This window comes from Urocitellus parryii, chromosome 1 (assembly GCF_045843805.1).
Source record: "Urocitellus parryii isolate mUroPar1 chromosome 1, mUroPar1.hap1, whole genome shotgun sequence".
Classification (NCBI taxonomy): domain Eukaryota; kingdom Metazoa; phylum Chordata; class Mammalia; order Rodentia; family Sciuridae; genus Urocitellus; species Urocitellus parryii.
The window spans coordinates 181,716,813-181,729,316 of NC_135531.1; the positions used below are offsets into that span (position 1 = coordinate 181,716,813).

The 12,504-nt window shown below is 33.5% G+C and overlaps 1 protein-coding gene across 3 annotated transcripts in view; it reads left to right on the forward strand.

Moving 5' to 3' along the window:
• The window catches only part of Ptpn4 (protein tyrosine phosphatase non-receptor type 4), a 189,066-nt gene that overhangs the window by 92,336 nt on the left and 84,226 nt on the right, over positions 1 to 12,504 (forward strand). For all 3 annotated transcript variants that reach the window (XM_077802315.1, XM_077802314.1, XM_077802316.1), the window contains 4 exons: positions 1,443 to 1,487; positions 1,744 to 1,796; positions 2,171 to 2,291; positions 7,469 to 7,556. In XM_077802315.1, the coding sequence (XP_077658441.1) occupies positions 1,443 to 1,487; positions 1,744 to 1,796; positions 2,171 to 2,291; positions 7,469 to 7,556 (307 nt within the window). The remainder of the gene's footprint in view (positions 1 to 1,442; positions 1,488 to 1,743; positions 1,797 to 2,170; positions 2,292 to 7,468; positions 7,557 to 12,504) is intronic.

The window sequence follows — 12,504 nt, forward strand, 5'->3', positions numbered from 1 at the left end:
ACACTCTGTGCATAGCTACCAAGTTTTCAGGACTTAGTTAAGACCCACAAAACAGCAAATCTGCTATATCCCCTTACTCATTGAGTTACCGTTTTGAATAAGTAGAAAAAAAGAATGTGGTCAAAGGGCTTCCATTAAATGTCATTCAGTATTGACAAGTCCTGGCATCATTAGAATTGGATTTTTCTAATTCCCAAGATACAGAAATTAGGCAAATTATATTACTTCTTTTTTACAAGTGTAAAAACGAAGGCTTAGCCACATTTTAAGTTATTTGCCCAAGATCACAGGCTAATTTAGCCTGGTTCTTAAATTCTAGCTTCTACTCTAATAGTCCTACTTGCTTAAACAAGTGTGTAAGTAAAATTCAGTAAGGATAGGCCATACTTGTATAGGATTTGCAATATTATATCAAAGATAATACATGACCCCTAAATCCTAACTTAAAATTCTTTCCCTGCTGGGAACCGCCCCCCCTTTTTTTTCTTTCTTTCTTTTTGTGGTGCTGGAGAGTGATTGACTCAGGGCCAGGGCTTCATTATGCTTTGTGCTTTACCACTGAGTTCTATCACCAGCTCATCTTTAATGTTTAATTATGAAACCAAATAACTTTGATAGAAATACACAGTCTTGGATTGTCAGTAATAGTTGTAATATTGTGCATTAAACTGCACAGGGAATTTATGTACTAAATTCATATATGAAAACAGGATATTTATTTCAGTTTTTTTTCTTTTGGTAATGAATATCTGATTCTTTAAAAACTTTAATTATTCTTCGGTAATTTGAATATTGTCATAGAGCTAGTTAATGACAAGCCACACTAGAATTATTATTTAATGAGTTTTGATTCATGGAATATATTCTTATTTTTTTAGTTAAGTGAAATAAAATCTTAAAATTTCCTGTTGAAACATTAGAAAAAGGAACTTAGGTTGTTTTTCTGATCAGAGATTTTTTTAAGTCTAATGAAAGTGGACAGTTGCTTTTCTGCAGTAAGCCTAATGATAAAATTATCAACAGAAAGTTCTGTCTTTGCAGCTGGATTTCTCAGCAGAAAGAAAGATTTTCTTCAGCTGGTTTCTAGTGCATTTGGTGTCAGCTCTCCTTTATGTCTCGTGCTCAGCTTTTCTGTGCTTCTCAGTTTACTTTCTGCATACATCAATTCTTAAGAATATTTTCCTTTAATCTTCTCCTTTGGTCATATAACTTTTAGAAATCTTGAGAAGTTTTGTAATAGAAACAAGACATTCAAAGTATAAAATTTAATTTATCAAAGAATTTTAAAGATTTATATTCATGGATTTATGAAAATTATTTTTAAAAATATGTGCTAATATATAAATTATAAAAGTACTAAATATTTTCATTTGTTAACATAAGTGTACGGTTTCTCAAAACTAAAAGTGTAATTCCAGTAAATGCTTATTTTTTTTTTTAAGGTACCAATATTTTTTGCAAATCAAACAAGACATTCTTACTGGAAGGTGAGCTATTTAAAATTTTTTAAAATAGACTTTAAAATTACTTTTAATTCTGCATTCTTGAAGTAATCAATTATTAAAAATTATCAAAATTGCTTACATTTAATATGAATGTTTTTCATCATATAAGTTTATTTCTTAATAGTTAAAATTAAATCACATGAAAACTTCAGCTATGAATAATATAACATAAATTATAGCATTTTTGAAGTTACTGTGTTTAATCTTGGGTTGTGTATTTTCTGTTTTGCTTTATCAGATTACCCTGTCCTTATAATACTGCTGCCCTTTTAGCTTCATTTGCCATTCAGTGTAAGTATCATCCCACTTCTTTAGATCAAATAACGTATGATTTGTGGTCTGATAGCATATTTATTTTAATACAGGAGTTCTTTAGACATGTTACAGTGCAGTAAATAGAAATTGAATGTTCAAATAGTTAACAATGCTTTGATGTTTGAAAAATTTTTTTTCTCTGAAATTGAGACCTAGAAGGATGTTGTGAATTATTGCAGATTGCTTAAGTGAACTGCAGTAATTCATTTAACATTCTTCTTAATTGGTTACATTGAAAAATCCAAATATTTTACTTCCAGAAATACAATGGAATTGATGGTATTGCTGCTTTAACTATAATAATTGGAAATTTTGTTTTTTAATGTGAAATTTTTTCTTTACATTATTAGCTGAACTTGGAGACTACAGTCAGTCAGAAAACTTGCCAGGCTACCTCTCAGATTATTCTTTCATTCCTAATCAACCTCAAGATTTTGAAAAAGAAATTGCAAAATTACATCACCAACATATGTAAGGATTTAATTTTCTGCTTATTTGGTAAACTTATTGGTGTCCTTTTTAGAGGAATATTGTAAATTATTTCTAATTTTATTGTTGTATTTATTTAACACAGAACAATTACTATTATATAAAGATTGTTATAAAGAAATGTATGTGATCTCTACTAAAAATGTGTTTTGCTTATTTCATAGAATATGTGAGACTTCTTTGTATTTCCGTTAACTACCATAAAACTATTTGTAAACAGAAATTTATGTGTTATTATACAAAATTATTCTTTACAAATAAATTTTGGAATATTAATAATATATATTCATAACTTGCAGTTCAGTCTACTTGGTAAGCCTTTCTTAGTTTTTAGCTATATGAAAGGAATTGATTCTGTTTGGCAATGAGCCAAAAGCACCTTTTGTAACACTAATTTTATGAAAATATTCCTTTAAAAATAGTGGCATTTTTTCAATTACAACCATATTCAGCTTTGATTTTTTTATATAAGTTTGATTTTCTATGACTTTTTTTTTGTTTTGAATAGGCAGTAATATTGTTGATTGGTTCATAGTTCAATTTTGCTTTAACATATGATTCAGAATACTGAATCCTGGAGGAACTAAGGCAATCTTGCAACTTGGCTAAGACTCTGAGCTAGAGAACCAGATTGTCTGATTTGAATTTATGGTAAGGTTACTGTCTTATAACCTTGGCCAAATTGCTCTAAACCTCTGTTTCTCCATTTTATTGTATATAAATTGGGGATGATAAAAGTATCTATCTCTGGAGTTACTTTTAGTCCTCAGTGGAGAAGTACTCAGAATGGTGCCTAGCACATGGTAGGTATAGAAGAAATATTAGTTCTTACTAAGAAAACTTACTTTCATTTGGTAATAACCTATGTATCTGAAAATGTATCTAAAACATGTTGGCAAATTGGCTGTTGCCTATTTTTGTATGGCCCACGATCTAAAAAATGGGTGTTTGTATAAATGGAGAAATATATGTACATACACATGCAAACTTGTAGTTTTTATGTATGTGTACATATTGAAATTTCACAAAATCCAATGACCATAATAAATACCTTTTGAGACAGATACTCCAATTTGTTATATATTGACTATGACTGCTTTCATAGTTAAGTTGTTGTTGTAGAGACCAGCTGAAAGCCTAAAATACTTACTATCCAGTCCTTTCCACTAAATGGTTTGCTCACCTGGAATCTAAAGGGTCTAATGACTGAGAATTGTAATAGAGTAGTGTAAAGTAGTGAAGGGGCTGACTTGCACTAAATTGCTGTATATCGAAAGTTTTAACATATAGCATATCTGAACCAAAGAGTAGATTTTTTAAACTTACCAATAATGAAAAATATTTTCTATAAGGGAAAAGGTTTATTTAATGACACAGTGATTACATATTTCTATTTGGTTGAAAGAATTGATCATCAGATCTGCAGACAAGGAAAAATAGAATTATCCAGTTTAATGGGGGTGGGTGGAGGGGAGATAGGCTCTGTATTTAACTTAATGAAATGTTTCAGAAAAGGGAAATATAACCTGCCATCTACCCTTTTTTGTTGGTACTGGGGATCGAACCCAGGGCCACTTGACCACTGAGCCACATCCCTGGGCTTTTTTATTTTTTATCTAGAGGGCCTCACTAAGTTGCTTAGGCTGGCATTGAACTTTTAATCCTTCTGCCTCAGCCTCTTGAGCTGCTGGGATTGCAGGCACTGTGGTGCAGTGCCCAGTTTTGCCTTCTTTTTGAAGAATCACATTTGTTATTATCATACATTGGCAGGTTGTTGGCTCCCTTTTCTAGTATCATTAGTGAACAAAAGGTTGATACCTTTTCTTGAGTAGTTTATCACTTTTGCTGTACTGTAGTTTCATAGCATCAGATAACTAAGGTTGTTAGAACTGTGTATGAAATTGGGTGTTTTGTTTTGTTTTGTTTTTGAGGTACTTGGAATTGAACCCAAGAGTGCTCTACCACTGAAATACACCCTCAGCACTTTTTTATTTTTAGACAGGGTTTCAGTAAGTCCCCAGGTTAGCCTTGAACTGAATGAAGGTCCTCCTGCCTTAGTCTCCCAAGTAGCTGAGATTACCATCATGTGCCATCACACCTATCTATTTTAAATGACTTCATATCTAGAGCAGGGTTCTCAAATTTGTATTCACAAGAATCACTTGGAAAACATTAAAATGATAGTGCACCACAATCAAGTGGGATTCATCACAGGGATACAGGGATGGTTCAACATACGTATATAAATAAACATAATTCATCATATTAATAGGCTTTAAAAAAGAATCATGATCATCCCAATAGATGCAGAAAAAAGCATTTGACAAAATATATCACACCTTCATGTTCAAAACACTAGAAAAATTAGGCATAGTTGGAACATACCTCAACATTGTAAAAGCTATATATGTGAAGCCCAAGGCCAGCATCATTCGAAATGAAAAATTGAAAGCATCCCCTCTAAAAACTGGAACAAGACAAGGATGTTCTCTTTCACCATTTCTATTCAACATCATCCTTGAAATTCGAGCCAGAGCAATTAGACAAAAGAAAGAAATTAAAGGGATACAAATAGGTAAAGAAGAACTCAAACTATCACTATTTGCTGATGACATGATTCTATATCTAGAAGATTTTAAAAAAAAATTTACCAGAAAACTTTTAGAACTAATAAATGAATTTAGCAAAGTAGCCAGGATATAAAGTCAACACCCATAAATCAAACACATTCCTATACATCAGCATTGAATCCACTGAAAGAGAAATTAGAAAAACTGCCCCATTTATAATAGCCTCAAAAAAAAAAAAAGATAAAATACCTGGAAACCAATCAATCTAACAAAAGAGGTAAAAGACCTTTACAATGAAAACAGCAGTACACTAAAGAAAGAAATTAAAGAAAACTTCAGAAGATGGAAAGATCTCCCATGCTCCTGGATAGGCAGAATTAATATTGTCAAAATGGCCATACTACCAAAAGTGTTATGCAGATTTAATGTAATTCCTGTTAAAATCCCCATGACATTCTTCATAGAAATAGAAAAAGCAATCATAAAATTTATTTGGAAAAAATCTTAACACACACACACACACACAAATAACCCAAACAATAAATGCACTAAGTAAGGAACTGAACAAATACTTCACCAAAGAAGAAATACAATCAACAAATATATGAAAAAGTGTTCAGCATCTCTAGCAATTAGAAAAATGCAGATCGAAACTACTCTCAGATTTCATGTCACTCCTGTCAAAATGGCAGTCATCAAGAATACAGGCAACAATAAATGTTGGTGAGGATTGGTAAAAAAGGTAAACTCATACATTGCTGGTGGGACTGCAAATTAGTACAACCACTGTGGAAAGCAGTATGTAGATTCCTCAGAAAATTGGGAATGGAACCACCATTTGACCCAGCTATCCCACTCCTCGGTTTATACTCAAAGGACTTAAAATCAGTATACTACAGTAATGCAGCCACATCAATGTTTATAGTAGCTCATTCATCATTCATAATAGCTAAAACTATGGAACCAAGCTAGATGTCCTTCAATAGATGAATGGATAAATAAAATGTGGTATATATACTCAATGGATATGGCAAATGCCATAATTTCACTCTTCTTTAAAGCATTTGCCAGTAAATGAATGGAGTTGGAGAATATCATGCTAAGCAAAATAAGCCAATCCCGCAAAACCAAAGGCCGAATGTTTTCTTTAATATAAAGATGCTAATTACAATAAGGTGGGAGTGGGGGGGACTAGAGTTCAGAATAGTGTTACCGTAGATTAGGTAGAGGGAAGTAAAAGGAGGGAAGCGGAGGGGAGGTAGGGATAGGAAAGATAGTAGAATGAAACAGACATTATTACTTTATGTGACTGCATGACCAATATGATGTATACTACATGTACATCTACAACATGTACACTCAGAAAAATTAGAAATTATATCACATTTCTGTATATCAAAGTGAATAAATGCATTCTACTGTCATGTATAATTAAAACAAAAAAGTTAATTAAAAAAAGAATCACTTGGGATAAATGTAACAGTTTGACTTTATCCCTTTTGTAGAACTCTTATTTCCAAAACCATCTGTAATGAAAGACCAGTCTTCCCCCAGTCTGTCATTATTATGTTATTTATAATATTTTGAAATATGTAATAAAAATGACTTACAAGAAAATAAAATGGAGAAATAAAGCAAAGACATTAAAAAATTAAATCCTAGGAGCTGTGGATGTGTCTCTGTGTAGAACACTTGCCCAGTGTACAGGAGGCTCTGGGTTCAATCCCCAGCACTATCCAAAAAAAAAAAAGGTCCTGTTTTTTCACTATTAGATTCAACTAACATAAAATGATTGCCAAATATCTATAAAAGTCTTTGACACTCACTTCTGTATTTGGTGTGAAACAATATCTGTCTGTGCATGACACTCAGAAAAGCACTGCCCTGAGAATCTGCATATTTCAGAAGCACCCCATATGATATAAATGCAGCTGTGGTATGTGAACCAATTTTCGAGAAATAATGCTTCTAATTTATATATAAAAATGGCTTTGTTAGAGCCATAAAACTATAGGAGTAAATTTATATTTTTAAAAAAAGATGTTACATCTAGAGCAGTGGTTTTCAAACCTGCTGTAGATGTCAAGTCTTTAGAAATGGATCTACTCTGGGTGTAGTGGCACTTGCCTGTAAGCTCAGCAACCAGGAGGCTGAGACAGGAGGATCACAGGTTCAAAGCCCCAGAAATTTAGCGAGGGCCTAAGCTTAAATGTAGCAAGATCCTATCTCAAAATAAAAAATAAAAAGGGCTGGTACATGATAGCTCAGTGTAAAGCACCCCTGGGTTCAACCTCCAGTACAAAAAGAAAAAAAATGGATTCACTCATGTTTCTTAAGAGTTTTCATAAATTTTTAAAACTTACTGTATTAATGTATTTCTGGAGAAAACAAAAACATTCTGGAAGACAATAGTTTGAGTTACTGAAAGTGTGCTCTCTAAATGTATTAAATGTTACTATTCAGAGCTAAAAGGAAGAGTCATAGATGGTGGTTTTACAAGATTTAATTAGACTGTACATTTTTCCAGATAAATAACCTTTTACTAATTTGGGTATATTTTCAATGGATAACCTGATGATGTCTTTACAGGGGCTTATCTCCTGCAGAAGCAGAATTTAATTACCTGAACACAGCACGTACCTTAGAACTCTATGGAGTTGAATTCCACTATGCAAGGGTAAGTGAAGAAAATAAATTTCAATGTTGTTGAATTAGGCTTCATTACTCAGTATCAAAAATACTGTAATGCCTTGAAAGGCTTAGGTAACAGATGAAATAACTTACAATTGCTGTTGACATAGTTGAACTGAAAATTTCTTCTGAATAGAAATATTTTTTGCAATAACATTAAGACTGTTAAAGTGCACTTTGCATGTTTTTTCTTCCAGAACGTGTTTTATAAAGATAGTTTTTTGTAGACTATAGGAGATAGATTTAGAATATTTAGTCTGTAAAGTAAAGGTTAAGTTATAAGAAAAGTAATTTTTTTACTCTTTGATAATCATCATAAAAATGTTCTCACAACACTGAGACTTGTATTGCTGAGCTTGATTTTCATCATTTCTGGTATCGTAAATTTTTATTTGTAAAGCACAAAATGGAGCATAGTAACATGTTTTGTTTTTATCTGCCCCAGTCCATTTATTAATTTAGAATTTATAAATCACTGGCTTTTCCTGTACAACACTATATAACCTCAGTTTTCCTTGCATCAAACTGTTCATCCTATGAGAGACTGTTAACTTCTTGTCATAACTATTTCTGTGTAGCTATTCTTCATTTGTGGCTCTATTCCTTCTTGTGTTTTTGTTTTTGTTGTTGTTGTTTTTTGTCAAGAGGTTATATATTCCTTTAGAAGTACCTGGAGTATAGGTGTTCTGTGGAATTATAAATAATCATTGGTTGATTTAGAAATAGGGTTTATATTCTCTCAGGACAGACTGTTGAGCCTAAAAAAGGATATCAATCTGAAAAGGAGTTAAGGAGTTATTTTCCTTAGGTAATTATTTTGAGCATATACTGTTAGTACCCACACATACACAGTTGCATAGTTGTTTCAAGTACTCAAAGTTTTGCTCCTCATAATGATTAAGCCATCTGACCGTGTTCTAGGAGAGGAGATTTATTTCTTAACATTTCATAAAGCTCATGTCAGTTTCTTCCTTGGTGGTCAGAAGACTTGCTTTCTTCTGAGGAATGTATCTTGTAATTCTGAGTGTTATGACTTAGAAATCTGTTTTTTAGATTTCTATTTAAAATGTTAAGTCTTTCTGGAGCTTTTTGCTCTTTAAAATGCTCTTCTCTCTCTCTTTCCTTATTTGGGGTTTACAACTGTTGAACACGATTTTCTAAAATGTAATAGTCAATATTTGTGCAACTAGATTTTGTTTTATATTACAACAAATTTACAGCTGATAGAACTTCAAATATGAGCTATGCTTAAAAATAAGACATCCAGCTGGCTTGTCTGTAATCTCAGCAACTCAAGAGGCTAAGACAGGAAGATCACAAGTTCAAAGCCAGCCTCAGCAATTAAGAGAGGTCCTAAGCAATTTAGCAAGACTGTGCCTTAAAATAGAAAATAAAAAGGGCTGGGGATGTGGCTAAGCACCCCTGGGTTCAATACTCAGTATAATAAAAAAAAAAGAAGAAGATGACCAACTAATGTGGTGTTGTACACCTGTAATCCCAGCTACTTGGGAGGCTGAGCAGGAGAACCATAAATTTGAGGCTAGCCTGGGCAACTTAGTGATATCCTGTCTTAAAAAATGAGTGTGTACTGGGGATGTAGCTCAAGTGTTATAGCACCCCTGGGTTCAATCCCTAGTACACCCCCCCCCCAAAAAAAACACCACCAAAAACATTTTGCTCTTTTGTGTTGTTTTTGTTTGTTTTTTGTTTGGGGGTGTTTTTTTTGGTGAGGGTTATAGTTGGGGTTAAACCTGGGGATTTCCATGTGTTAAGCAGTTGCACTAACACTCCAGCCCTTTTTGTTTCATTCATTCTATCTATCTATCTATCTATCTATCTATCTATCTATCTATCTATCTATATCTGTCTATCTATCTATCTATTTTTTAATCTTTTGAGACAGGGTCTCCCTAAGTTGCCCAGACTGGCTTCCAACTGGCAATCCCTCCTGCCTCAGCCTCCTGGTAGCTGGATTACAGACACATACCATCATTCCCAGCTCCTTAGCAGTTTTCTAAATATAGTTTTATGACTGCTGAGATTACTGACAATGAAATAAGAAGAGTGGTAAACTTTCATCTTTTCACTTGTATTATAAGACTAAATAAATTTCATATATAATTTACCATGTTATTATTTCTTTATTTGAATAAGGTAGTTTTTCTTTGTTTAAATTATTAGATTATAAAACTGCTTCTCTGAAAGCCCTCAATATGGAGGACAATATTAAAGAAGTTTAAATTTGAAATTGTCAAAAGTTATTTAGACGTGTATTTTGCACACCCCCCCACATCCCCTCCCTACAAAAAAGAAAAAAAAAAAAAGACAGACAGGAAAGGGTTTTTTTGTTTTGTTTTTTTGTTTTTGGTGAATACTGAGACCTTAAGAAGTGAATGTGCAGATGTTCAATGAACATGAAGAGAATTTTTGTGGCATCAGAAGCAAAAGAATAGCCTATATGGTGGCGCACGCTTGTAATCCCAGAAGCTCAAGAGGCTGAGGCAGGAAGATCCTGAGTTTAAAGCCAACCTCAGCAAAAGTGAGGCACTACACAACCCATTGAGACCCCGCCTCTAAATAAAATACAGAATAGGGCTGGGGATGTGACTCAGTGGTCAAGTGCCTGAGTTCAATCCCTGGTAATTTCCCCCCTCACCCCCAAAAAAGAACATAAGGTAGATGAGGGAGGAGCATAAAAGAGGAAACCTAAGCTTTAATTGAATATTAGAAGCAAAATATTTTATTTTGGCAAGCAAGGTAAATTATTTTTTTTTCGGACTTCAAGTGGAACCAAGTTATTCATATCGAATTCCCAAGATTCATATAAATCTTAGTGCATTTATAGCAGTGGATCTGCTCTGTACCTGGTACAATCTTAGCACTAGGATTGTATCAGTTATTCCTGCCCTCATGGAACTCACACAATAGTGGGAGAAAGAAACAGACACATATTAGCAAATACATGAGAATATGAAGGAGAGAGTACCAAGTGCTGTGGGATCATACAGCAAGAACATCCCTCCCGCCCCAGGAAGAGAGGGTAGGGAATGCTTCTTAAAAGTAGTATATTCACTTAAGTCAAAAGAATGAATAAGATTTTTCCAAGATAATGGTTTTCACTGTAGAGCCATAAAGAAAAACCTCAAATCAAGACAGAACATTGTGGGGATAAGTGTATGGAGTACTGCATACATGGCATATGTTAAGGGTGTCTGAGTGGCAGGCCACTCCTCTGTGCTAGGCATGTGAGTGCCAAACAGCTTACCCTGTAGGCACAGCCCTGGGTGTGAGACCCCGTGTTGCAGTCCCAGCACTTCTCCATAGCCCACTCTTCAGTTGGTCACTTCAAGGGCAGTTAGCAGACTTTGCATTGGTGGCTGCCTGTAATCTGCTTAGCTACTGCCTGAGTATATATACATGGTAACTGCTCAATAAAATTAGACCTGCTTCCTGCTTGGTCTCCGGAGGTCTTGATTAGCAACTCAGAAGCCACACTCTCCTGTACCCTGTTCCATGGACCTCCTCTCTGAATAAGAGAGAGCCCACGCAGAACATGACATATTTGAAAAAATAAAATTAATAGCAAGGAATATCATAGGAACTAAGTTTAATTTTTTATAAAGAATTTTTAATCTCTTCAAAGGGAAAAGGCATTATCTCAGTAGAAACTGCTGGCCTGATTGAAATATCTTACTTTTTAGATGAATAGTGGATCAGTCGTTCAACACCTATCAACTTTTCTTGAAAATTGGTCAATAACTATTACACTAAGAAAATAGAATAAAAGAATGAAAGAGAGCTGTGATAATATCTAAATCATGAATCATCAAACTCATTCTCTTTCTCTCTTTTTTTGTATTTGGGATTAAACCCAGGAGCTCTTTACCACTGAGCTACATCCCCAGCCCTTTTTTAATTTTTTATTTTGCTGGGTCTCACCAAATTGCTGAGATTGTCCTTGCAATCCTCTTGCTTCAGTCTCCCATGTCACTGAGATTACAGGTCTGTGCCATTGTATCTGGCCTCAATCTCTCTTGTAGAATGCTCACATATTAAGAAAAAAAAAAAGAGGAATTATATTAAAAAATTACTGTTTCCAAGTTATCTACAGGTAAGCATAATTATGTTTTTAGTTAGGCACAGGAGGCTTTCAATCAACCCTAAAAAATTCTAACCAAATTCTAACCCTAAAAAATTCTTAATTATGAATCTTATTTCCATAAGTATTTGTAATAGTGATAAAGATAATTCTACTAAAAAGAAATCTTTGCTCTTCAAAGCTTCAAGAAAAGATTTATGATTTTTTAGCCGTTGATGGACCTTTATTTTTATTTATTTATATTCAGTGCTGAGAATCAAACCCAGTGCCTCACACGTGCTCGGCAAGCCCTCTACCATTGAGCCACAACCCTAGCCCTTATAATGATATTTTTAATTTTTTTATTCTTTGGTGAATATGTTTTGAGTACCTACTGTGCTCCAAGTCCCATGTATAGCCATTATGGATACAGCAGTGAGAAAAGCAGATAAATTCCAACCCTCAAAAGCTTCATTCTAGTTGGCAAAACAAGACTATCAACAACTAATTATATCAGAGTGAATAGTCTGATTCCATGGAAGTAAAGTTCAGTGATAGGCAAAACATTTGTTAATATTGATAGAAGTCAGAATAACAGTCATCTCTGGAGTAGTATTATTAACTAGGACACTCATGAGGGAACCTACTGAGGTTTAAAAAATGTGATATATATTAGTGGTGGTTAAATATTAATGTATATAAGTGTGAAATTTCAAGTTGGACATTTAAGATTTGTGCATTTTATAATGTATATATTTCAGTTTTTTAAAAAGGTAATTAAATAGATAATAGGTCAGATAACCAATAGGTGCTACAAAGAAAAATTAAACTAAGGAAGGAATTTAGTCAACCAAAT